Genomic DNA, 27,373 nt, shown 5'->3' on the forward strand with positions numbered 1-27,373 from the left:
TGGTGGGGAAATCACAGTAGCAGGAACCCAAGGAAGCTAATCATATCCACACCATATCTACTCCACAGTCAAGAGACAGAGAGTGATGAATACTTGTGTTCACCTCACTTTCTCCTTTTCATACAACCCACCTAGGGGATGGTGCTACCCACAGTGGGCAGATTTTCCCACTTTAATTAACTTAATCAAGATAATCTCCCATGAGCATGTCCAGAGGCTCACCTCCCAGGTGATTCTAGATCTCATCAAATCAATAAATACGAAAGAGCATCACACTTCGCTTCTACTTCATCTGCACATCTCTGTCTTCATTTTCCCAAGACATTCCTCCTATCTCTGGTCCATTTTCCCCTTTTATTATAAAGACAATGGATTAGAGCCCACCCTCATGACCCCCTTTTCATTTAATCATCCATAAAGAGCCTATTTCTAAATAAGTCAACATTCACAGAAACTACGGACCGGACTCCAGCCTCTTTTGGAGGGACACAATTCAGGCCATGGCAGTCACATTGAAATAATTAGCAGATTTATTTATTTACATTCAAGTAGCAACGAATAGAGTAATGATATTTGTCTAGCACCAATGTTGTTTCCTATGTATCTATACTTTTTCTTGACAAATGGCATCATATTATACACTTTTCCTTTGACGATACATTGTAAAATTTTCCATGACAAGTAAGATGGTTTTCTTATTTTTTATTTATTTATTTTTTTTGGTTTTTCGAGACAGGGTTTCTCTGTGTAGCTTTGCGCCTGTCCTGGAACTCACTTGGTAGTCCAGGCTGGCCTTGAACTCACAGAGATCCACCTGGCTCTGCCTCCCGAGTGCTGGGAATAAAGGCGTGCGCCACCACCGCCCGGCGGTTTTCTTATTTTTAATGGCTGTATAATATTTTCCATGTGAAGATATATAATTTATTCAAGAAGTCTTTGCTAGATTTACTTTTGGTTGTCATTAAGTTGCACAATACTAAAATAAACATCTTTATGTTTAAATATATATGTACATTGATAACCATCTCCTTGAGATAGATTTCCTCAAGTAGGATTAAAGAATATGACCTTTTAAGTCGGGCATGGTGGTGTACACCTTTAATTCCAGCACTTAGGAGGCAAAGGCAGGAGGATCTCTGTGAATTCAAGGCCAGCCTGGTCTACATAGTTAGTTCCAGGACAGTCAGGGCTGTGAGGACAGATCTTTTCTCAACAAGAAAAAAAGGAAAAGGATATGACTTTTAAAAGTTTTTGAAGCTGGACAGTGGTGGCACATGCCTTTAATCCCAGCACTGGGGAGGCAGAGGCAGGTGGATCTCTGTGAATTCAAGGCCAGTCTGGGCTACAGAGTGAGTTCCAGGACAGGCTCCAAAGCTACACAGAGAAACCCTGTCTCGGAAAAAAAAAAGTTTTTGGTAAACTTTATCAAGCTGATTTTCAGGATGTTAATTGAGAATGCCTACCCCTAGCCTCTGTGTCAGTATTTAGTAGAGAGTTTTTTTATTAACCTAATATGAAGGAATTGATATGTATCTTCAGGTATTTTTAGTTTCTAGTTTTAGAGAAAATTTGAATGTTTCTACACATTTATAAGTCAGTAAATTTCTTGTTCAGGGAATTGTTTCTTCAACTAATTTGTTTAATTTTCTTATGGAATTTTTCTTATTGATTTGTACTAATTCTCTAGTTTATGGATATATAACTGCTAATATGTTGTAGCTGTTTATATCCTGATGAGATTGTCAGAATATAATTAGAGTCATCTTTATCAAGCCCTGACTAAACAGAACCAGGAGGACAGGAAGATCTTCAAGCAAGGTTTTCTTTTCTTATTTTTACTAGATTCATTTATTTTATCTGAGTGTTTTGCCTGCATGTATGTATGTATACCATGTCCACGCAGTACCCAAAGAGGCCAGAAGAAGATGTTGTGTGCTCTAGAACTGGAGTTACAGATGGTTGTGAGTAGGTGCTGAACCCAGGTCCACTGCAAGAGCAGCAGGTGCTCTTGACCTCTGAGTCATCTCTCCAGTCCTGTCATACAAGACTTTCTTGACCACAGGAATGGTCCTAATATCATCCATCAAAATGCAGTTTCAACGTGAGTCACAAGGACAGCTAGCCAGATGTGCAGAAACAGTTGACTGTCTCAGCTGGGGAAATGATGTCAGCTCCTGTGATCAGCCCCTATGGGTAACTGATGTTCTCCCACTCTCAAAACAAAACAAGGAACTTTGTTTTTAGAAAACTATGGCTTGCTGGGTGGTAGTGGTGGCAGTGGCACAGGCCTTTGGTCCCAGCACTCGGGAGGCAGAGGCAAGTGGATCTCTGTGAGTTCGAGGCCACCCTGGTCTACAGAAGGAGTTCTAGGGCCACATAGTGAAACCGTGTCATGAAAAGCCACCCCCCCCTCCAAGAAAAAGAAAAGGAAAGAAAAGAAAACCATAGCTTCCCTTTATCCCCAAGGGTTCTTCTAGAAACCTCTTCTGTGGTTGTCCAAACTGCACCTTACCGTAATTTGCTCCCTGGATATGTTTCTCATCGAAGGGCCTATCTCTCTGAACTTCCTTTTAAGTTGAGAGGGTTTTTTTTGGTTGCTTGTTTCTATTTTAGGTAATGGATTGAGCCCAGGGTCTTGTACATAGTAGATAAGCTCACCACCACTGTTTTATTTCCATTTTCTTAACAGTAATTTTTGAAATACGAAGATTAATCTTAACATTTGCCTTTCTGGTTTCTTTCAAGAACTTATTTTTATTTGTAAGTTTTTAATAATAAGGTTTATGTGCTTATTTTTTAAAGATTTATTTATTTTTTTACTTTACGTGTCTTAGTGTTTTGCCAGCCTGAATGTATATGCACCACATGCATGCTTGATACCAGCAGATGTCAAAAGAGGGCGTCAAATACCCTGGAACAAGAGTTATAGATGGGGCTGGAGAGATGGCTCAGTGGTTAAGAGCACTGGCTGCTCTTCCAGAGGTCCTGAGTTCAATTCCCAGCAACCACATGGTGGCTCACAACCCTCTGTAGTGAGATCTGGCGCCCTCTTCTGGTGTGCAGGCAGAACACTATATGCATAATAAATAGATCTTTAAAAAAAAAGAATTATAAAGGGTTGTGAACCACTATATGGGTGCTGGGAACCGAACCCAGGTCCTCTGCAAGAACAGCAAGTGCTCTTAACTGCCAAGCCATCTTGTTAGTTAAATAAAGTTCATCTTTAAAAAAAAAAGAATTTCTGCATTTATAAAGGATATAAACACATGAATCTTTCCTACCCCTCCACTCCCATAGTTATAGTTAAGTTACATCAAAAGTATTGGCCTGTATGTTCCTGTTACCACTGGCAGATTAACCAATAGCTTCAAATTCTTTGTTGTTCTTTGAGAGTCTCACGTTCTTTCTCTTAAAATCTGTGTGGCTTTAGTGACTTTAGTGACTGACTAGAGGCATATGGTAGGACTGAAGTCCTGGATCCTGAAGCTAAGTAACACTCTTACTGCACAGGCTCATGAAGTTCCAGGTCTTCATGTAAGCAACCTGACTACCTTAAACTACCATGCTGGACATGTGTAAATACTTGGTGATGCTAGCTGAGCCCCGAATCCCAGCCATTTGTACCAAGGAATTAAACATGTGAATGAAGCCACCTTGGGTTCTCTCTCACAGTGTGTCAACTGAAGAACACCACCTAACCTCTGTCAACAGGAAGTAGAGCAGAAGGATCAGCCAGTGGAGCCCTTTACAAATCTGTGACCCATAAACTCACAAGATGGAATGTTTGCAATTGTTGGCTTAAGCTATTAGATTTTAGGGGTAGTTTGTCATATGACAACAGAAAACCGGATCATCACATGTTTCCTAGAGTATCATAACAGAATCATATCACTCTTTGAGATACCGGTAAAGGCACTAGAGTTCAGAGAAATGGGAGAACAGAACATTGACACAGCATATTCCCATTCCTCGGTGTCTTAGTTAGGGTTCTTATTGCTGTGAAGAGACACCATGACCATGGCAACTCTTATAAAGGAAAAAAATTATTGGGGTGGCTCCCTTACAGTTCAGAGCTTCAGTCCATTATTATCATGGTGGGGTGCAGGCAGACATGGTGCTGGAGAAGTAGCTGAGAGTCCTACATCTTGCAGGCAACAGGAAATCAGCTGAGACACTGGGCAGTGTCTTGAACACAGGAAACCTCAAAGCCTGACCATGCTTCCTCCAACAAGGCCATACCCACTTCAATAAAGCCACACCTCCTAATAGTGCCACTTCCTATGAGATTATGAGGGCCAGTTACATTCAAACTACCACACTTGGTAATCTATTAAATCTTGCCATGCATGGTAGCTAATGTCTCTAATCCAAACACTTGGAGGCTGAGACAAGTGAATCTCTGTGAGTTTGAGGTTAACCAGCACTACAGAATGAGACCCTGTCTCAAAAAAAAAAAAAAAAAAAAGAAAGAAAGAAAAAAAAAAAGAAAAGAATCAATCCAACAGGATGTGTGTATACTTTGAGGCAGAAAAAGAGGCAAACCAACCCTTACTCCAAAAGTTTTGAGATAAAAAGCTTTCTTCTTCTAATGGTAATCCATGGAGCATTTTAAAGGTACCATATATAGAGCTAAGCCTTCAACACTGACTCTCTTAATTTAATCCTGGCTCCCTGTGAGCACATGCCATCAATGTCTTTATTTTAGAGACAAGACAATAGAATTTTGAGAGGTTCGGCAATGTGCCTGTGACCACAGGGCTAGAACCAGGGCTTGGATCTTGGTGTTTAGTATGAGTCTCAGCCACACGATCATTTCCTTTTTCTCAGATTTTGTCGGTCATCCTTCCTGTAGCTGAGACAGAATACCTGAGAAAATCAACTTAAGGAAAGGCTTTTTCTGGCTCACAGCTTGAGAGGGCATAGTTCATGAAACTTGGCTCCATTGCCTCTGGGCTCATGAATGGTGAGAAGGAACCTCATGGAGGGGAACTCTGTGGAAGACCGAAGTGGTTCACCTTGTGGCAGTCAGAAAACAGAGAAGGTGTGTATAAAAGGTCTAGAAATAAGATAAACTCTTTAAGGCACATTCTAGTGGCCTGCTTCTTCCAACTAGGCATTGCCTCCTAAAAGCCCATTTACTATGGATTAATCCACTGATAACGTTAAAGTCCCCATTATTCAATAACCTCTGGAGACAAAGCCTTAAAGGTTTTATCTTGAAGCCTTCAGGGGACATTTTTAGACTCAATGTGTAATAGCCTCTGAATGTTGGTGATGCTCTGCTATCAACTTTCAGGAAGTACTCCCTTTACCAAGAGACACATCTGATCCCCCTCCTCCCCAGCAGATCCTGCCACTTAAGTATCTCGGAGTCTGGGAGATCAGAGTGTTGATCCAAACAGTCTTGAACCTTACAAAGCACTCAGCCCTGGGCTTGGCAACACCAACAATGCACAGGAAAGCAGGCAGTCCCTCTGAGCCCAAGACTCAGGGGATTCTGGTTTCAGACACCTGGGTGGACAGGGCCAAGTCACTCTATGAAGGGAAGGATCAAGAATGAGGACTAACTCATCATCTTTCTCACTAAGCTCAATATAATGCCAGGTTGCTCTGGACATGCTTGCTGTACAGGAAAGGGGAACTCCAACCACAGTGACCTAAGACCCTTGCCTCCTGAGACCTTCGTGCCGTTTCAGAGAGCTTCCTCTGCCTCACACTTGTCTAGAAAGAAGTTTACGAGGTTGCTTCACTGTTTTTCCTCCCAGTCACTGCCTCATCCGTCAACCCTCAGGGCTGTGCCCCTGGGCACAGCTGCCCTACAGTGGCTACTGACTGTACTTCGATGTCCTCGGGGAATGGACACTGCTCACTGCTCTGTTACTTGATCCCAAGTAGGTCTCTTCCTTCAGCCACCTCAGTGTCACTGTGGCCCAGTTGTAGACAGCAGGGGAACTTTTCTCTAAGCCTGGGTTAATCAAAGAAAATGATGGAAACTACAAATAAAACTGCCATCCCACATCAGATCACGCTCAACCTTGGGATCAGATTCCTTGCCTCGCTCCCAACCTGCCTTCGCTTGACAAAGGACAGCCCTCCTGGTGCCCCAACGTACTCACGCTGGATACATCCCAGGCCTGTCTTGGCCTTGGGGCATTAGCTGAAGAGATGACCTACATATCTTCTTTACATCCTTAGAGCCAGCATACAATTAAATTTTTGCCAGAGCAATTGACAATGAGAGCATCCATTTGCTTCAAGGGCACGCTTTTCTCCCTCCCCTCACGACTGAGGTATGTCTGGCTCAGATAAGACAATCACAGAACGGCTTGACATTAATCAATCTCTTCAGTTGGGTTCTGCAATCCTGTCCATGCATACCTGACTAATAAATGAGTGGATGACTTGGTCAGAATCAAGGTACTCACCCTGATCCCAGTCCACAGTGTTCTTGAGTATTCAGACAGCCTTCCCTTCACACCAGAGGGTATAAATCCTTAACACAATTCCCAACCCCACCAACACTATCCTCCTCTCCTCTGGCCATTGCCTACTCTCGAAGTCTGAGATCATTAATCACCCTGCCGCTCCGCAGGACTTTTCTGTCAGTGAGTGCTCCCCTCTGACCCACTCTGTTCATCTCTCTCCTCCGTTCCAGCCTCTCACAACAGAGCTAAAGAAGCTCACGCCCGCTGGAACATGGTGGACAGAATGAATCAATCAACAGGGTTATGATTCTCCTCCGTTAACTTCCCACATCCCCCAATATTTCATCCCTCCTTTTTTCCCCCCTAGACAGGTTTTCTCTGTGTTATAGCTCTGGCTGTCCTGGAACTCACTTGTAGACCAGGCTGGCCTCGAACTCACAGAAATCCACCTACCTCTGCCTCCCAAGTGCTGGGATTAAAGGTGTGTGCCATCACCACCACCATCACCCGGCCCCTCTACTTCTTAGTCGCATGGCAGACCCTGACAAATCTGGTTTTTCTATTTCCTTCTGGAATTTGCCAAGGGATGAGAGGAGAAAGTGGAGAAAATCCTGGGAAAGAACAACACTTAGCATGGCCAGCCACGTTTGGGGATCACTCTGACTCCACGCTGTCCCGTGCATCAGAACAGCTCTCTCTCTCTCTCTGTCTCTCTCTCTCTCTCTGTCTCTCTCTCTCTCTCTGTCTCTCTCTCTCTCTCTGTCTCTCTCTCTCTCTCTCTCTCTCTCTCTCTCTCTTGCTCTCAGATTCCCCCCAGGGAAGAGTCAAACCTAAACAGGACTGACTACAGAACAGAGGCAAAATCTGGTGCTTTTCTTGTAGTCCTGCTACTTTTTCTTCGAAGCCTACTACCTAATTGCTGCAAGCCCCTGGTCACAGAAGCATGAATGAATTGAGTGACTGGTGTCTCAGTAGGAAGCAAAATTGCAAAGCAGGCCACTCCTGTTTGCTCTGAGCTTCTTGCAGAACTAGCTCTTTGTGCTAAAAGAGGCCCACTCATGGGCCTCTCTCTCACTCCCAGGAAATCTCCTTTAATGGTGACCTGCTGGGAACTATGCCCCATTCTTTGTCCTCTGAGACCTTAGCAACTCAAATGGTAGGAACTGGAGGCCTGGTAGGAAGGGAAGGATGTCCTAGGTAGGTGGGTAGTGTAGATATTTTTAGGTTGGCAAAGCCTCAGAGAACCCATCAGACCACAGAAGCCTTCCCACTCCACCTGTGTGTCAGCTTTAAATTTGGATTCGATTTTGGTGCCACAAAAGATACTGTGTCTCCTGCCAGTGGGAGGCCCGTTCTCCTCCCATGCCATCTCTGGCTTTTCTACCCTTCTGGCATCCAACTGGCTGGACTCAGTCTAACAGAAAGCAGGCTGCTGGTCCAACCTATTGAGAGTGGCCTTCTGTCCCAGAGGAGGGTTGTGGTCTTGCTCATCCCAGGGCCTCCCCAGGCTGCAGACATAGCTACTCCGGGAAGAATTTGAAGCTTGCATTCACCTCAGTGCCAGTCCTTAGTAAGATCTGAGTTCTAGAATAGTAACTTCAGGAAATGTGGGACAATTTCTCAGCTTCGTTACGGCCTCTTTAGAAAATGGGATCTAGTATTTTGGAGGGGATGTGAAGAATCATGGGCAAAGGCAGAACAGTTAGGAGATGTGGCTTCTGGCCCTGGATCTGTTACTCGGCAACTACAGGGCTTTAGGAATCAGTCTTTCTGGGCTTCAGTTTCCTCTGTAGAAGGAGACATTTGGGAAAGACGTATTTAAATTTCTTTTTGCTCTTTACCTTTGTGGGTACAATCTGATTCAACATGAAAACATGGTTGACTCAGGCAATCTCTACCATGGTGTAGTAGAATTTGAAATCATGCTATGTGTCCAAACTCAAGGTATATATTTTATTCTAGGCAGAAGTAATTTGTTATATTTGGGGAAAGTATGGGGTAGGGGGACTAAGGAATGCTTATTTATTTTATGTATATGAGAGCTCTGTCTGCATGTACGACTTTATGCCAGAATCAGATTCCACTAGAGATGGTTGTGAGCCACCATGTGGGTGCTGGAAATTGAACTTGGGACCTCTAGAAGAGCAGCCGGTGCTCTTAACCACTGAGCCATCTCTTCAGCCCCTAAATGTTTTCTTTTATAAGTTGCCTTGGTCATAGTGTTTTGTCACAGCAATAGAAAAGTCACCAAGTCAGAATTGCTAGGAGATTTCACATCCCATATGGGATAGAATTGTATTTCACGGCCATTTCTCAACCAACCATTGAAGTAAGATAAAATTTTCATGGTCAGCTTAGGCTTAGACCAGCAGTGGGTTTTGGTTTTTTGAGTTGTTTGTTTGTTTAAAGAAACACTGCCCCAATGGGGCTAAGAACACAAGAGACATATTTATTCTCAACTGTAGAGCTAAATGCTATTAGCATCTAGTAGACAGAGGACAAGGCTGTTTCTCAACATCTCACAGTGTAAGACCATCTCCCCCACTCAACTCCAAAGAACTACCTTGTCAAAAGTGTCAGTGGTGGTAAGTTTGAGAAATCTTGGCTTAGACAGTTACCTAGGGGGAAAAAATGGCTGATGCAGAGACAATCAGTCATAATGTCTTCCAGTTTAGAGGGAAACCAGTCCCTGTACCAGCATTTCTGGTATCACTGTCTCGTGATATTTTTGTGATATAAAAATCTAACAATGTGGTTGCCTTGGTCACACATCCATCTCTGAACTAACTGGAAAAGCTGATGAGATGCGATGTTTGGTATAAGCCTGGGCTATATGTCTTGCATCGGAGCAAGGCGTGAGTCAACTTGACCTATAGCACATGAGCTATAAAGGAAAGGTGAACACTGGAGGGAGAAACAAGACTAGCAAGCAACATGAGGACAGGCACTGGGCAGAAAACAGCAGCAAAACCTTCAGCATCTTCAGTCACAGAGCCAGCGGGAAACAGCGGTTTGCACTTAGGTTCAATGTAGCAGGAGAAGCAGCGGAAGGGAGTGTGACACTCCAGGAACACCCAAGGCTGCCGGGTATGAGTTGCTTACTCCACAGGGTGAGCAGAAGTACTATGACTTTCGCTTGCTCCATTTGGGCAGCAATTTATATCTTTAGAGATGCTCAGTTGATCTAGGAGAAGAAAAACCAGGGAAAGAAACGGAGGAGAGAGGGGAGGAGACAGCTGAGAAGGGTCGAAGTGGGAAGAAGGGATACAAGGATATCACTTGTTCGCAACCTGGATGACCTCTTTGCCTTGGAAGTTGATCTCTGGGATCCAGAACCTCCAGAGTCCCCCGGTCGTGTAGCTTCAGCTGGGTTTGCCCTGTAGAGATAAAAAGGAGGGAGAAAAGAGATTGAATTATTTATTCCTGCTTTTCTCTGCCTGACTTGTCAGATTTTGGCAGTGGCTACATCCCAGTGACTATTACTTCTGTTGGACACTTCCCCTAAGACATCACTTCCTCCTTTTGTTTCTACAGGTCTAAAGATTATCAGCTCCCTAATGGGACCTTTTTGGGTGACTCAAAACTTCCTATCAGTTCCCTTTTTCCTACCTACATATCTGTAAATAGCAGTCCATTAGAAACTACTGAGTGTATATATCACCTGGCTTCTATAAGTTTCTTGAGTGATATAATAGGCAGTTAACAAAGAATCATTCATACTAAATTGTCATAACAGGGTACCATGTGATTTGCTTATACCCAGTTCTTTATGAGTCTAAAGACTAGCCACTCATACCCAGTTTTTAGGACCTAGCTCTCTGTGGATGCCCAGTAGTTAAAAGATGGACTTAAGGATGGTGCATTTGCCTTTCCTTTCAATCCCTTATATCCTCATCTCCCTAGTTTCCAAGCAAGCAAAAGGTGTGTAAATCATTCTGTACTTGATAATGGTACTTACTTCTTCTTGTGTGCATACAGTGTGCTAGGTACAATGCCAAGCACTCCACGTACTTGATCTCATTTAATTTCAACTATTGTGGAGACATTACTGCTTTCCCCATTTTATAGAGAGGAACTAAGCAACTTGCCCAAGATCAAACAGCTTGTAAGTACTCATGGTAATCAAACCTGTAAACACCAATGTTTTCTATTCTCTTCCTGGATAAGTAAGAAATTACATTTTCCATCTCTCTTTGAAATTAGTGTCATATGACCAGTTTTGTCAATGTATTGTGATGTCAAGTGATAAAGTAATTCTGGGATGACACATTTAAGAGCTGACATATGATGTTTAATGCCTGATTCTTGTGCCACAGAAAGAATGGCTGTATGTGCTACCATGGAGGTGCTGTGGGTTGAGAGCGAGTTGGATTGCTGAGCCACCACATGAGGACTTCAGCCCTGTAGTCACTGAACTTTCACTAACTCAGTGTAAAGCCTAATGAATGTCATTGTGATTTTTTTTAAAAAAAGGGAAATGCAGGGCTATTTGTTACTACAGCAAAACATGACCAATCCTGACCGAAACAATGACTGTGATAAATATCAAGTTTTTCTAAATTATCGATCTGTCTTTAACCATTGGGCATGTTGCTTTCCTTATTTGTTCATCAAAGAGTTGTCTTGGAAGTGATAACCTTGGAAGAATGAGAGAAAGGTAGAAGAGAAAAGGATACTCATGAGGACATTCTCAGAGGAAGAGTTAGAAAAGGGTGAGTGGGTAATCACGCCTGTTGTTACTAGCGAGAACAGTTTTAAAAAGTAAGAAAATTAAAGAGAGTAATCTTTAGAAAAATATTTATAGACAGAGCCTGAAGGATTTTTGATCTTGGCCAGGGAATTGGCTGTGGCTGCTACTGGCTGGACATAGTTTTGTAGCCTTCTCCAGGGAAGTGTAAGTGAGAATGGTGTGTGCTTTGGAAGGTAAGCACCAAGCCACAGTCCTGGAAACAGGACACAGCTTCATCTGGGTCACTGTCTCCCTGTGTGGTTTCCCTCTTTCTTAGCTCCGCAAGGACAACCTGTTGGTTTAAGGCTGTTTATTAATCTTAGCTGCCTCCTTTCTTCCAGACCTCTACAGCCACTCTCAAATCCCAAGGATGGACAGAGCAAGCCCTGATATCTAAGTTTCAAAATAACTAGGTAATGAGGTCAATATTCATGTTAGCTCAAGGCATTTTGGGTAATAAATCACACGTTACTATGAAACCCAAGTTCAGATAGATTACATAGGAGACAGGAGAAGCTGAAATGACTTACTTTTCTCAGGTGAAAAAGATGCTACTTTCTATTTAAGAAACAAAGACTTGATGATGAAGATGCCCCATTACTCACGTAAGTATTGCTTAGAACAGAACCACTTTGCATTTTGCACTAGCCCATGCTTTTCTTTATGCACTATACAAGGTAACTGTGATATACATGTTCTTGTGTCCATTCTCATACAACCCCCTAGCATGGGAATGAACAGTCCCACTTTTCTACATAAAGAAAGTAAGACTCTGAGAGGCCAAGAGCATGCCTGAGCATGTGTTGTTCGTGTATGCACACACATGCACACATATACACACTCCCTGTTCACCCACATACCTCATGTTAGTTCATTGGAGAACATTGGCTAGGCTACTTTTCCCAGCATACATAAATTCAAGAGGTTATGTGAAGGGGGGTGATTTCTAAAAGGACCAGAAAGTAGGGTCTCTACAATACAAAAAATGAGGCAGCTGGCAATGAAAAGAGGCCTTAGTGTTTGCTGAGAAAGTTTGAAAACAATGCCTTGCTGGGGAGTTGAAAGATCAAAATGTAGCCGGTTCGTGGTGGTAGCGCATGCCTTTAATCCCAGCACCCAGGAGGCAGAGGCAGGCGGACCTCTGTGAGTTTGAGGCCAGCCTGGGCTACAGAGTGAGTTCTAGGAAAGGTGCAAAGCTACACAGAGAAACCCTGTCAAAAAAAGAAAGAGAGAGAGAGAGAGATTGAAAGAAAGACCAAAATGTATGGTCTGGATGTTGCAGATGAAATTGGCCAAGTTAGGACATTAAAGATTGTTAGTTAGGTCTCTGGTTATCTGTAGTCATTTCTGTTTTTGCAGATTTCTGGGGTGCAGAGGTTGTGACCCATAATTGATGCTGAACATCAAGTGGTCTCTGGCTGTGTCGGTGCTAGGGGTCAGGGTAGCTGTAGTCATAATGGAAAAAGCTGGCTGTGAGTGAGTGTCGTGTGCCAGACACCATGCGAAGTAATCTGCATTCATTTTCTCCTTTGCTCTTTATCAAGCTCTGTGGGGTTGGCTCATTTTGTTTGCAAATGAGGAAACAACACAGAGACATTAAATACAGTGACCAAAACGAAAAATTCACAATTACCAGAATCAAGGCTCAACACTCCCCTACATGTGAACCAACAGAGTTTGGAGATGGGTCTCATATACTATGCACTCTCTACCACTCTGGACTAGTTTATAAGACTATTTCCTGAATTTGAATCAGCAACTTTGTTACACTGGGGTATTTACTTATATGCAATACATGAATCTGAAGTGGATAGCTTAATGAATTTTTAACCAATATCCATGTAATAGCTTTCTATTTCAGTAATTAGCTAATCTTAACAGGTAAAATGCTAAATATACAGAACTACTGTTGCAATAAAAATAAAGAAAAAACCTCCAAGTAATGTTATTTAGATCACAATCACACAGCATGCATTGGTATAACACACACTCTTGTTACAAATGATAGAACCCAAAAGTCTTCATGGCCTAGATTGTGAAATCAGATGCTCAAAATATGTAAAGTGTCCAAGTTAGCATGTGATAGGTCATTATTTGTGTTTTTGTTAATTATTTCCAATCTCTTGCACAAACTTTTGTGCTCTCCATATAGGGAAGACAGACACATCCTGTGAATTTCCCACAGGCAGAGGGTATATAATTTCAAGATTTTATTAATGTTACATAAGTATCTAACAAAAATCAATACTTCTATCTGTCTTGCTATCGATCCACATGTACACATTGGGTAGTCATTTAAGAAGGCTCTTTTTAAAGCAATGCTGTGTTAAGTAGGCCCTCTGTTAAAATGGGTTATATGTACATGCCTAAAGTTTATAGCATGTGGGTATGTTCATCTGTGAGCTGGGGTCAGGTGAGGGGGGACTGAAGTAAATACAGAATAGAGTCTGATTAAAGGCTACAAACACACACACGTATACGTTCTTCTCAGACACCTGTGATTCCATGCATAGTCACACGTGACTCAAACAAGTTGATAGGCCGTTAGTTGGGTAGGGTCTGTGGAGGGCTCCTCCCCAGGCAGAACCAAAGCCCACAGGTTCCGGGACCACATGTGAAGTGGACAAGTCAGAAGAAGAGCCCTGAGAAGCATCAGCTGACTTTTTCATAGGAGCCTGACTGAGCACTCGGGCAGCTATTCCCTCAGCACAGTTGGGAAGCAGGTTCCCTCTGGCATGTCCACTGGCTCATCGCAGGCTCACTGAATATTTAATGATACCATTTGCCTTCCCAGAAGGAGCTCAGAAAGGCGTGCGCTGTAGGGCTGGGGTGGATTCGAAGTAGGCTGGCCAGGGTCATCATCCCAGAAGCACCTCCAAACTGGAAACCCTGAAAGACAGTTTGAAGCTGGGGAGACAGCAGGGCAGGGACAAGAGGCCAGGCCCCAGGGAGGAGCCTTAGAGGAAGAGAAAAATGCTGAGCTGGTATCAAATGGTATCAGGTGACCATGCTATGCCGTGAGATGGAAACTGAACACTTACTTTCTGCTCCCATGGAAGAACTCAGCTCAGATGCAGGGCCACACAAGGCCTGTGGAATGGTGAAGCCGGAGAACAACCACATTTCTTTGTTTTTGTTCTCAAATAAGTATTTTACAGACTGAGAAACTGGAGCACTGGTTACAGCCAACCTCTGGAGTCACACAGACGTGTAGTGGCCAAAAGGGGTCCATTCTGTCTACTTCTAGGTTATTCCCTGGTCAGCAACCCTAGTGATCTCTCAGATGGGTTCTCTACCCCTGAGCTACATCCTCTAGCCATCCAAGTGACCTTTGAAAGGCTCAGCTCCATTGCTTTAAAGCCTTGATGGCTTCCCTGCTCCCGTGGAATGAAATGTGGATTCCCTCCCCATTACTAAACGACGTTACGTAGGGTTCTTGCACTGCACTCTCGTTTCATCCTTTTCCCTCCCAAATCACCTGACCTCCAACTAGCCATCTTTCCATTGCTCTCAAGTGCCACCATTCCCGCCTTTGCTTGGGGACTGCCCTATTGGAACTCTCTGACTCAGGTCTTCTTTGGAGGGGGGGCAGTTCGAGACAAGGTTCTCTGTGTAGCCCTGGCTGTCCTGGAACTCGCTCTGTAGACCAGGCTGGCCTTGAACTCACAGAGATCCGCCTGCCTCTGCCTCCCAAGAGCTGGGATGAAAGCTGTGTACCACTGCCGTGTGGCTCAGATCATCTTTTCGTTGGTTTCTTCTCCCTCTTTGCATCTAAACTCGGGGATTGTTTCTGTTTCCCCTCATCAACACACATACCACTGATTCATTCCCTATCACATTTCTCTGTTTATATTCTTCATAGTGCTTGTCACTAGAGGAAATTAATGTATTCTACTTATTTTGCTTGCTTGTCTCTTTTTTACACTGGCCTATAAACTATATGAGGTCACAGACAGAATTCTGTCTTGCTCTCTGTTGTATTCCTATCCCTGGGAATAGCGTAGACTTCCAGTTGCAAACAAGCAGATCTCTATTTAACACCTTCCGCACTTCACTACATTGCCTCTGGCTGATGATGATTTGAACATCACTCTGTCCTTGTGTCTGGAGATAATGCGAACTCATGCAGGAGAGCAGCTAGCCCTCAGCGTGATGGTTGATAACTGGAGGATGAGAGCTCGGCTCTGTGCTTGTTGTTCAGAGTTGTGGTTTTGAAAATTAGAGAAATGTCACCTGTCTGAGCATTGTCCAAGGTCAGGGTAGAAAACCTGGGCACAGTGACTGATGCTGAATGTCTTTATGTATAAGTTATCACTTGTGGGATAATAAATTATTCCCAAACTCAGTGCAGTCCTCTCATTTAGGGACACTTATTCGGTTCACTAGAAATTCATTGAGAAATATGGGATAGGGTGACATGAATGAAGGGCATAAAAAGGACCAGGAATTAACATCCATTTCAAATTACTCCTTGTCAGTGTCTAGGGATATTGGTTAAGATGAGGCCTCAATATAGCTGGGGACTCTTATGATCCATAAGTAAAAGAAATCTATGCTTATAGTGATGATGAATGTGGTGATGGTGGGAACCAGGCATTCCACAAATATTTACTGAGACCTACTATGAGCCATCATTGACTAATGCACACAGCGTCAAAATCAGGACAACACAAACCCTGCCCTCGAAGTCTGAATCCCAAAAGGAGGTAAGGAGAAAATGACACTATGTGCCCTTCTCATGAGCTCCCAGTCATTTGAGACTTAATCTCTGCCATCAGCTTCAACAAGAGCTTCTCAAAACTTCCTCTTGTCCCAGGTATTCAGTCTGGTGCCTGTTCAAAAATGGCGTTGGATGGAGAAGGACTTCTCTGTGTGTGTTGGGAGTGGTGGATGGGGAGGGAATCCTCTGCATGTGTTGGGGGTGGTGGATAGAGAGGGAGTCCTCTGCATGTGTTGGGGATGGTGGATGGAGAGGGAGTCCTCTGCATGTGTTGGGGATGGTGGATGAAGAGGGAGTCCTCTGCATGTGTTGGTGGTGGTGGATGGTGAGGGAGTCCTCTGTGTGTGTTGGGGATGGTGGATGGAGAGGGAGTCCTCTGCATGTGTTGGGGATGGTGGATGGAGAGGGAGTCCTCTGTGTGTGTTGGGGGCAGTGGATGGTGAGGGACTCCTCTGGATGTGTTGGGAGTGGTGGATGGAGAGGGAGTCCTCTGTGTGTGTTGGGGGTGGTGGATGGTGAGGGAGTCCTCTGCGTGTGTTGGGGGTGGTGGATGGAGAGGGAGTCCTCTGCATGTGTTGGGGATGGTGGATGGAGAGGGAGTCCTCTGCGTGTGTTGGGGGAGGTAGATGGTGAGGGACTCCTCTGTGTGTGTTGGGGGTGGTGGATGGTGAGGGACTCCTCTGTGTGTGTTGGGGGTGGTGGGTGGTGAGGGACTCCTCTGCGTGTGCTGGGGTGGTGGATGGTGAGGGACTCCTCTGCGTGTGTTAGAGGTGGGCAGTGACAGAGTTCAGACAGTTTGAAACAGTTCTGATGCTTTAAAGATATCTACAAGTTTGGGATTCAGGCTCAGCTAAGCTGGGCCCTCTGGTTCAGGCACTTTGGTGAATGTTTATAAAGAGGTAAGCCAATTCCGACATCATATCAAAGCTCAGCTGAGGAAGGATCCATTTCCAAGTTCACTTACACAGTGGCTGTCAGGGTTCAGTCCATGGACTGTCAGCTGACGACCTTGGTTTCTCTGGCTGTTGAATAGCAGATATTTTCTGTTTCTTTTTCTTTCTTTTTTGGGGGGTCAGGGGTGAGGGGTTGGTTTTTCAAGACAAGGTTTCTCCTATATCAGTTCTGGCTATCCTGGAATTGCTTTGTAGACCAGGCTGGCCTCGAACTCACAGAGATCCGCCTGCCTCTGCCTCCCGAGTGCTGGGATTAGAGGCGTGCGCCACCACCACTCTGTTTACTTTCTGTATCTTATCATGAGTCCCCTCAGTAGCTCACAAGAGACAGAGAGTAACTGCAACTATAGGGAATGTCTTTGTATGCTGATCTCTGAAGTAATACTCCATCTCTGTTTACATGTAGTAAAAGCCAGTCATCAGGCCCATCCACACACCAGGCCATGAATCTTAGGAGGTGGGGATCAATGGGGACATTTAGACATTCTCTGCCCTAAGTAAGCTTGAACTTTGAACTGTCTCTTGACTTGATCAATTACAGTGTAACAGACAAATAACTATGGAAGGGCTCCACATGGCACCTGGGATTTAATTAAAAGCTGCACTGTGTTGCAAGACTCCAGGTTCAGGGTAACTCTTTGTAGAATCTCACTTCTGTAGCTCTCCAACTGCAGGAGCTTTGATTGGATTCTTCAAGCCAAAATTGGAAAATAAAGGCTTCTACCTAAGAAATAGTGAGAATTAAAAAAAAAAAATCAAGTCAGCCACCCTGGTTCAAATCTGTCATCCCAACCTTTGAAAGCTGACAGGAAGATAAAGAGTTTGCAGAAGGCTTGGCTTACAATAGTGGGTTCAAGGTCAGCCTGGGCTACAGTGGAAACCCTTTCATTAAAAAAAAAAATCACTTTAGTGACACTTGTCCAAATATATGTTCCTAGGTTGCTCTCCAAGAAATTCTTTTTCAGTAGATCTGAAAGTAGTCTCTATGAATTTTTCTTCCTCACTTCCTCCCTCTCTCCTTCCTATCTCTCTTTTTCCATCCCTCCCTTCCCTCCCCACTTCCTCCCTTACTCATCCCCCCTTTCTTCCTGACACTATTGTACTATGTAGCCCTGGATGGTCGTGAACTCACAGTTCTGCCTCCCCTTCCCAGGTACTGGGATCACAAATGTGTGCCGCCACGCCCAGGGAGAATTCATCTGTTTTTCTTTAAATTTTTTAGATCTGTTTATTTTATGTATACGAGTGTTGTGCCGCACGTATATATGTGTGTATTTCATGTGCACGCATGGTGTCTGTGGAAGTCAGAAGAAGGTATTGAATCCCTTGGAACTGGAGTTATGGATGGTTGTAAGCCACCATGTGGGTGCAGGGAACTGAGCCCGGGGCCTCTGCAGGAACAAAAAGTGCTCTAAATCTCTCTCTGATCCTTTTCTCCAGCTCCAAGAGTTTCTGTGTTTTTATTTCTTAAATTATTCTTTCTCCCTCCCCTCTGTGTGCATGTGTGATGTGTGGGTACATATGTGAACAGTATATGCATGTGTATCAGAGGACACCTTTACATGGATTCCAGGGGTTGAACTCACGCTGTCAGGCTGATGCAGTAAACATTTTACCTCCTAGGCCATCTTGCTGGTCCCAAGAATTCCTATTTTTAAATGAGTAGTCTAAGTACCTATGAAGAGGGTGTCTGGTCCTGTATAGAATAGATGTTAATAATTTGCATATTAATAGAAATTCTGCAATTATTATGCATTTGAAGACAGTCAATGAAGATATTGCAAAATTTGGAAAACAAATTATAGGAAAGATTAGAATACGGATGAATTATGTATAATACTCATTTGCTGTGTGATCTAGCGCTCAGAGCTCTCCAATTCCTGTAAAACCTCCTCTGTCTTTGGCACACTCTGTCTAGGCAAACAAGAAACAACACCCGGGCTGGAGGCCTTGGAGCTTCCCTGTTCAGAGAATTAAGCACAGCAGCCTCTCAAATGAGTCATCTTGGATCTCTGGGGGTCCTAATATTTCTTCCTAGACTATTCCACCGACCTCTCATTCCTTCACTCTTCTTGAAATTCATACGACCCCAGCATCTTTGTGTGCATTGAAATATATCCGAAAACAACCTCATTTAAAAGAATAAATCCATTAAGGAGCTGAGAACTTTCTGGCGTGAAATGAAAAATATTGATTGCTTCCTACCTGTTAGCAATGAAATCCCATCCAGTTAATTAACCTGCTCAGCGATAAAGTTTATTTTTGCCCTTCACCTTCGGTTCCAAATCTTTAAAGCCATTAAAACAAGTACCTGGTCAATGAATAAATCTTCTCACAGTGAGGCATTTAGAACCTTCTGGAATCTGGCGCCATTCACCTTTCTGCCTTTACGTTTAGCTGCTTGCCTCCAAGTACCTTCCAGCTCAGCCGAATGGAAGGGCTGACGTAGTGTGTTCCTGTTGCCAAGAATTACCTTCTTCTTCTGAATTCAACATCTTTTAACTCAGTTTGGATGTCATTTTTTGAAAAAGGTTTTCCCAGAACTCTGGCACCCATCCCCACCTCCCCCAACCTCTTCCCACCTCTTCTAATTGCTGCTAAACTGTAGGTATTACCTCCCTATCCTGAACACTCCTGAAACTTTTTATATTTGGGTAGCACTTACTGTGTGCCTTACATTATGATTATGGGTGTATTTCTAGTATGAGACTCCGGGGGATGCCATTCTAACCAATTCATTTTTGTGTTCCTGTGTCTTCCAACACCATTCCTTACCTATGATTGGTGTTCAGTAAATGTTTTCTGAATGTTTAAGTGGAGACCCATTGATTTAACATTTTCTTTACGGTTGTTTTTCCTCTCAAGGCTCATGATTCAGCAGTAACATAGAGGGAGTCTAATTCAGTGAGATGTTTTTCAGGACTTGTATTACATTCTAAACAGAATTCACAAGGATCTGTCTTTCTATAGACAATCCAATTGTGTCCCCGCCCCCATCATTAGCAGCTTTCTATTTACAGATATCTTTCACGTGCAATGGCAGGGTGGAGCAAAACAGTCTGAACACAGAGGCTCCAAATCTCTCTGAGGTGCGGCTTTTCTACCTCCCACTGCATTTTACTACACAACACAATTGGAATGAGCATTTCATGGCGATAAAACCTTAAAACTCAATTTTAGATGTGACAGGTACTCAGTCGTGTTCACACTGATGGGGAGAAAGACACAGCTTCACTGAAAAAGGCCATCGATCTGTCCAGTCCTTTCCCTGATCACCAGCTGGACTTCAGGTGCTGCTGATAAAAATACAAATACCGGTCCATTCAAGGAGCTCTAAGTCAGATGAAGGGAGACAAACGCGTGATGAGGTCAGTTTTATAGAGAGTGACCTCCACAGTGCCAGAGGCAGATCCAGGGTGGTGTAGAGTATAGATGCTTTCAAAGAGTTCATTTTGCAGCAGCGTTCATACAAGTATCAATAATCTAAGCATTATTTTATAGTTATTAAAACAGTGGCATTCTTTTTATTACATTTATTTGTTTATTGTGTGTATGTGTATGTGGGGGGAGCATGTGTGTGCCACGGTACACACATGGAGGTCAGAGAAAAACTTGCAGGAGTTATATCTCTCCTTTCACTAGGGATCCCTGGGATCGAACTCAGGTAGGTCAGGCTTGGTGGTGGGAGTCAGTTCTCTCCTTCACCAGGGATCCCTGGGATCGAACTCGGGTAGGTCAGGCTTGGTGGTTAACACTTTCACCTGCTTACTGGCCTGGCATCAATTTCAGATACTAACTTTGAGCAGGATCTCGGCAATCACGTCAGCTGCTAGGACATGATTTAGCCAAGCAGCCACGCTTGGTTGACCAAGACCTAGATATAGGCCTTTGCTCCCCAGGGCTCAAGGGAATGAATCATTCATGGAGACACCAACAAAAGGGGCATTTTTCTTATGATTCATTGAGCTGAACTTCATGCCAACGATATTCTGGTGTGGTGATTTTACATTCTACTCTGTCTATAGCTTCAGAATTTCTAAATGCATTAGCATAATTAGCTCAGCTGTGTTGATGACTCACTGGAGTGTGTTCTCTTAAGTCTGTGACCCTATAGGAGTGGCGGGGGTGGGGGGGCAAGGAGAAATTCTAAATTATAAATGTCCAAAGTCTGCACATGTAAACACTGAGTATTTATGCAGCCTTTTAAAAAAATGTCCTCCTCTTTTGGGTTCTTTGCATTTAGAGATACTCTTCTGCTCATTAGAAATTCCTCCAGAAGGATGGGTAGGGCAATACAAGTCAGAAGAGGAAAAGGTAGAGGAAATTCAAATCAGTTTCAAAGTTCTCCTTGCTGGTGGCTCCTTGGAAGACTTGGATGGGGGGGGGGGAATTAGGGATATAGGTTAGCATGAGGCTGTATCATTGCCCTGGATTCTTATGACTCACAGCTGAAAGAACATGGTGGCTTGGAGTGAAGTCGATTGTGATAATGGTGGCTATAGGTCATTAACAAACATGTACCTCACCTCAAGCCATCGGCTTAGGCATATGGGATCAAAATGAACCCAAAACACAACAGAGAGAGGGAGGGGAGGGAGGAAAGAAGGGGGAGAGAGAGAGAGAGAGAGAGAGAGAGAGAGAGAGAGAGAGAGAGAGAGAGAGAGAGAGATCCTTCCCCATTGCAGTTTAAATTCTAGGAGGTGAAGTTGCTTGCAGGTTTAAATCCCTTTTCTCATGAGGTCTGAGTCATGAGAGATTTAATCTCCAGCAGGTCCCAGCTTCGATATGGAAGTCACAAAACTTTATCTTTTCCAAAGCTTCCAAAGTGGCATCTCCTTTAAGGGCTTGTAATGAAGAGCACCACGGATTCTGGTTAGGAGGCAACTGTATCGGGTGTATATGCGCTGAGGTTAAGTGGTGAGAAGGTACAGTGAGCAGGGAGCCTATGAATAGTACTGTCCACCCAGATCCTTTCCAGCTGGGGGAAGATGTGGGAGTTAGTACGCGCATCACTCCACCATCCAAGTTCCCATTCCGCCTCTTTTACTCTTCCCTGCCTCCTCCCTCCTGTCCTAAATCCCTCCTTCTCTTCGTTACCTCCCTTTCCCCTGGTTCCTCCCCCATCCTCTTCCATCTAACAGTTCCCTCTCCTCCTCTGGCTCGGTCCCTCCTCGTCTCTTTCGCTCTCATCTCCTTTCCCTCCTCCATCCCTCGGCGGCGTCTGCGTCAGGCCCCCCACTAGCGTGACGCGCGGGGTCTGGGTGGGGAGCTGTCCACTCACCCAGGTGCTGAACGCAGCCGCGGCTTCCCCGGCCGCGCGGGTGGAAGTCGCTGGGTGCCTTCTCCGCTCCGAGCAGCTTGTTTCCAGTCCTCGGACCGTCAGCCTACCTCCCCGGCACCCTCCCTTCCAGCACCACCCCTTTGGGACCTGAGCCAGGGGGGCAGCAGTGGCGGCGGCGGGTGCTGAGCAACGGCGGAAGACAACACCTGGCAGCAGGCTGGAATCTGATTTGCTTCCTTTTCGGCTTTTCTAAGAGATATATTTATATACGGTTCTGGGGAGTCTCCTCCAGGACCAAGCTGGAGCCAAGTGCCGTCTGCCCGACCATCTCGGCCACACCGTCTCTGTCCCCCCTCCCCACCTTCGGCTGACACCGCCAACAAGCCTTACCTCCGTGCATCTGCGAGGAGAGGTAGCAACAGCAGCGAGCCCAGCCAGCCAGAGGCAGCCGGAGGAGGGAGGGGCGGCGTGGGGGTGGGAGCAGAGAGCCGGCCGAGGCCGCCCTAGGTGGGGGAGCGGGGGCAGAGCTGCCGACAGGACCTGGCAGTCGCCCTCCTCCGCCCCCACCCGCCAGAAGCACTCTTCCCTGATTGTCTGAGGACTGAATTGTTCCATTAGTATTATTTTTTTATTCTCCCCATCATTTCCCCACCGCCCCTACCCCCACGCGCCTGCCTTGTCTCTGGTTGCATGGCAGCACTGCCCGGGAGCGGGGGCCCAGGGCCAGCCCCCCGGGAAGGAAGAGGAGGAGGATCATGAAGCCTGGAGTCGCGACCACGCTGGACCGCGGGCCGCAGCAGCCAGAGGACCAGCCGGAGCAGCAGCACCCGCCGGGGAGACACCAGGACGCCGATCAGCAGTCGCTTCTGCCGCCACAGCAGCAGCGCCGGTCGCGTGCAGACCCACAGCAGGAGGAGGACGACGACGACGACAGCGACCCCGAAGAGGACGAGGAGGAGAAAGCAGCGAGGCCACTTTCCAGCCCGGACCTGTCTGTCTTCCAGCTCTCGAACCTCGCCCGAAGGGACCTTTGATGGAACCAAGGGGAGGGGCCTCCGATTTACAGACTGCAGCTGGGGTGGGCTGGGGGCTGAGATCATGTAACTATTCCTTTCTCCTGTCCCCTCCCCACGCCCCTCTTCTCCACTTCCTTTCTCTGCTCCATCACCTTTCCTCTCCCAAATACACCCTTCCTCTATTCAGGACCTTAGGCTCTGGAAGGAAGCAGCCCTTTGAGGGTTAAGGATCTTTTTTTTCCCCTACATCCTTTTCTGGTCCACCGCCCTATACTCCACCTCTTCTGTGTAGCCTTTTGGCTGCAAAGACCAAGCACAAGCCCTTTGCCCAATTTCACCTGCAAACAGTCTCCCAATCCCTTTCTTAAAAGCAACTCTGGTGCTACTGGGGGTTAATTGGCCCAGTTTTCTGCCCAAGAGAGTCAGAACTTCTCCTAACCTTCTCTGCCCCCCTCCCCCATCTTGCCTCCCCCCAACCACTTCTTACTACCTGAGGAAGCCTATCTCTTCTCTCTCACGCAGTCTTCACTGAGCTGGTTTCCCTGAGCCCAGATCTAGCTGCTCCAAATTTGAGTTATAATCTTCTCCACCCTTTTATATAAAGGAGATTTACCACAGCCTAGAGATTTGAGAAGAATCTCTCAATCTTTTCCTTGGGAACTTTTAACAATTAGACATTGGTCATACATCCCAATGCTTCTTCTACTGCCCTGATCCTAGTAGTACTCTGGGGTCAAAGACAGAAAGGAGACAACAGCCAGAATTAAGTCTGAGGTTGGGGTGGGGCTGCCAGGGCAAGAAAAACTTCTTTTTTTTAACTTTGCATTTTCTTAGGAGCGTTCAGAATCATTGACTCACAGTTGTCAGTCGAGGAGGTAATTTATTTGCTGCTTGGAGGGGGTTATAAGAAGAGCCAATAAGAAAGGAGGTTCTTCCATAACACGGAAACACTGTGGACCCCAAGCCCCACCCTATCCACCTCTTCAAAGACTCCAGCTGCCCCTCTCCAGTCCTCTGCTTCCCCATCACATGCTCATGCCCCTGGGTGGGCTGCTGTGGTGCTGCTGCTGTGGCTGGTACTGCTGTGGATTGTGCACCCCAGCTCCCCAGATGTTGCGCCACCAGGGTCTCCTCAAGTGCCGCTGCCGAATGCTCTTCAATGACCTGAAGGTTTTCCTGCTGAGGCGCCCCCCTCCAGCGCCCCTGCCCATGCACGGTGACCCCCAGCTCCCTGGTGTGGCGGCCAACAACAACACCCTTCCGGCTCTGGGTGCCGGGGGGTGGGCAGGCTGGAGGGGCCCTCGAGAAGCGGTGGGAAGGGAGACCCCTCCTCTGCCGCCTCCACCACCTCTGCCTCCTTCTGTGGAAGATGACTGGGATGGCCCAGCCACAGGGCCACCTGCCTGCCTGCTCAGCAGTACTTCCTCTGAGGAATTCTGTAAGGAGAAAGCTGAGGACTGCTACTCTCTAGGAAGTAGCTTGGACAGTGGTATGAGGACTCCCCTCTGCCGCATCTGTTTCCAGGGACCAGAACAGGTGAGTCCTTTCCATTTCCCCTGCTCTGGTGTGTGGTATCTCCTGGCCATGCAGATGTCCACTTAACTGTTTGCCCCAGGGAACTATTATGCTGTTTCTAGTGTCAGCCACGGTGTTTAGAGTTTCTCTTGTGGTGAAGCTTGACCAATAGGTGCCAGAGGGAGCTTGTTTGGTAACTAGCTCAGTTACGCTTTGATTTTGCACCTCCCCCAATGCAAGTCTCTTTAATTCCATGCCCAAACTTCCAGAAGCACTCAGAACAGAAGATCCAGAAGCAATGAAGTGATTCAGAGGGACCTTCATGGTTGTTGCTAAAAAGTACTTTCAGTTGGTGTCTTGCTGGTAAATCCCCACCCCAGCCCAGACTCAGCTCTACCTTCAAATTTCTTCCTTTTCTGAAATTGTGCCAAGATTGTGTTCTCCCTTCCTATTCTCATAGAGTGAAGTACAAAAATCTTGTTTGTTTGTTTGTTTGCTCTTTTTTCTTTCTTCTTCTTCTTCTTTTTTTCCCTTTGCGGCTACCTCAGTTTGCCAAGACACTTCTTGGTGATCTTGCATTTTCCTGTGTTGGAAGCAGATACTCTAAGCCAGAGTGAGTTTAAGGGACATTAGGAAAGAATCTTGACAGATCTAGTCTCCTTCCCTTCCCTTATACTTTCCCAATCCATGGCATGGGATGGAGAATTTTTTTTCAAGTTAGGCAGGTTCTCCCTTCCTTATCTATTCAGATTTCCACAGACAGCCCTCTTATTACTCCACCAATTGTCTTGTGTTCACAACACTGGGTAGATGTGCTAACTCACAACAGCCCTGAATTGTGAAAACACATAAGGAACAGTCCCAGGGCTCCCCTGGAAATCGGGTCTCCTTAGTGATGTGGGAGAGGGAACGTTTGATAGGGATGTGGGCGGGGTACTGTTCACCTCCGTGACCTCTTCAGTGGAGAGATTTTGAGTGTTCTTGAATAGGTGTCAATGAAGTAGGATGCCACGTTGGTGCTCCTGACAAGCCCCCCCCCCTTTTTTTTTTGCTTACTCCGTGAGATGCAGGCTTAGCTGACATTTTTCATTCATTTTTCTTCTCTTGTCTCTGAATGGGCAAAGCCCTTAGGGACCGGGGATGCCTGGGGCTACAGCCTAGGCATTATGAAAGGAAGTAGTGAATAAGGATCTCTGAGAGACCAAGGGTTGGGCTCCTCCTTCATAGGACTATGATTACCTGAAGCAACAAATGATATGCTGGTGGGTGAGCAGGTCCAGGTTGCCCACTGAATGGCTTTCTTCTAGAACGTTGCTCCATTGACAATACTGAACTTCTGTAGAAGGTATGTGGGTCTGTGGCTAACAGCAAAGATGAGCCTGACTTTGGGTCAGGATTTTGTCTCGTTCAAGGACCTCAGCTTTTCCAAAACATAGAGTGATTTTGCTTATTAACTTCCTAAAGTATTTCTTCCTTCTCCCATATGGGCTGGCACATGTGTGCATATCACAGGGGCTGTTGGAAGTATGCCTTCTGGCAAGAGCTCCCTTGTCTCTAGAAAACAGCAAGTCTTGGAACATGTGCTGAGATAATATTTCACCTGCTGTGAAATATTCTTCAAATAACTTTATGCCTCTAGGCCGCTATTCCAATTTCCACGAGATAGCACTTGCTTTCCATATCCTTTCTTTGTAGGAGAGCCCAGAAGTGTAAAAATACCTTGTAAGGGATTAACATATTATTAACATGTTTTTCGATCATGGAAAAGCTGCATTTTATTAGAAAAGGAAAATAAGGGGGCGGGGTCATTAGTAATATTCTAAAATGCCCTCTTGTGGCACAAGATCTGCTCAAGGATTGGGAACTTTTGTTGTTGTTCGTCATCTTTACTATATGTTATAAATGGAATGCTGAATAAAAAAAAAGCTAACATCATTAGAGGAATGGGATCTCTTATTATGTGTGAGGGGCTGTGTCTTCATTGAGATGGGACCAAATAAAACACTTCTTAAAAATGATTATCATGGGTCAGGTAGTGGTGACACACGCCTTTAATCCCAGCACTTGGCAGGCAGAAGCAGGCAGATCTCTGGAGTTCAAGGCCAGCCTGGTCTACAGAGCGAGTTCCAGGACAGCCAAGGCTACACAGGGAAACCTTGTCTTGTAGAAAGAAAAAAAAATGATTATCTTGATTAGGACGGTTTACTTGTTGTAGGAGCCAAGGGGTTTTACTGGGATCGTGTTATAGTGGTAAGAAAAATGTGGGTGTTGTGCTAGATTTGGGGAACATGGTTTCCCACTTTCTTCTCACTCTTCTTTATGGAATTTCAATGAGGAAGGAAGACAAAGGAGGGAAGCTGGGGACTCTAGAGAAAGAGGAAAGAGAAGAGGTGGGGATAGAGAAGGAGAGAGGGAGATGGAGAAGTGGTCAGGTGGGGATTTCTGTATTTCAGTTCTGTTGAGAGAGAGAGACAGAGAGACAGAGACAGAGAGAGAGACAGAGACAGAGACAGAGAGACAGAGAGACAGAGAGACCACACTGTAAAGCAGTTGTCTCTCCCTGGTCTAGGAGAGCAGTGATCTGAATAGCTGAATGGCTTGGTTTTTTTTCTCTGTCCAAACAAAGGAACCAAAAACTTATCCTCCCACATACCATGCTCTCATTTGTCAGTACTCGAGGATCCAAAAGACTGACAAAAATAAAGATTTGGTCTCTTCTTGCAAAGTGCTTGGA

General features: G+C 45.3%; 1 protein-coding gene across 2 annotated transcripts in view; it reads left to right on the forward strand.

Annotated features, from left to right (window-relative positions):
* The first annotated feature begins 24,153 nt into the window (after window positions 1–24,153).
* Window positions 24,154–27,373, forward strand: part of Marchf4 (membrane associated ring-CH-type finger 4) — a 120,093-nt gene continuing 116,873 nt past the window's right edge. For both annotated transcript variants that reach the window (XM_059278267.1, XM_059278268.1), the window contains exon 1: window positions 24,154–24,660. In XM_059278267.1, coding sequence (XP_059134250.1) covers window positions 24,154–24,660 — 507 coding nt within the window. The remainder of the gene's footprint in view (window positions 24,661–27,373) is intronic.

Source organism: Peromyscus eremicus, chromosome 13 (genome assembly GCF_949786415.1).
Source record: "Peromyscus eremicus chromosome 13, PerEre_H2_v1, whole genome shotgun sequence".
Taxonomy (NCBI): domain Eukaryota; kingdom Metazoa; phylum Chordata; class Mammalia; order Rodentia; family Cricetidae; genus Peromyscus; species Peromyscus eremicus.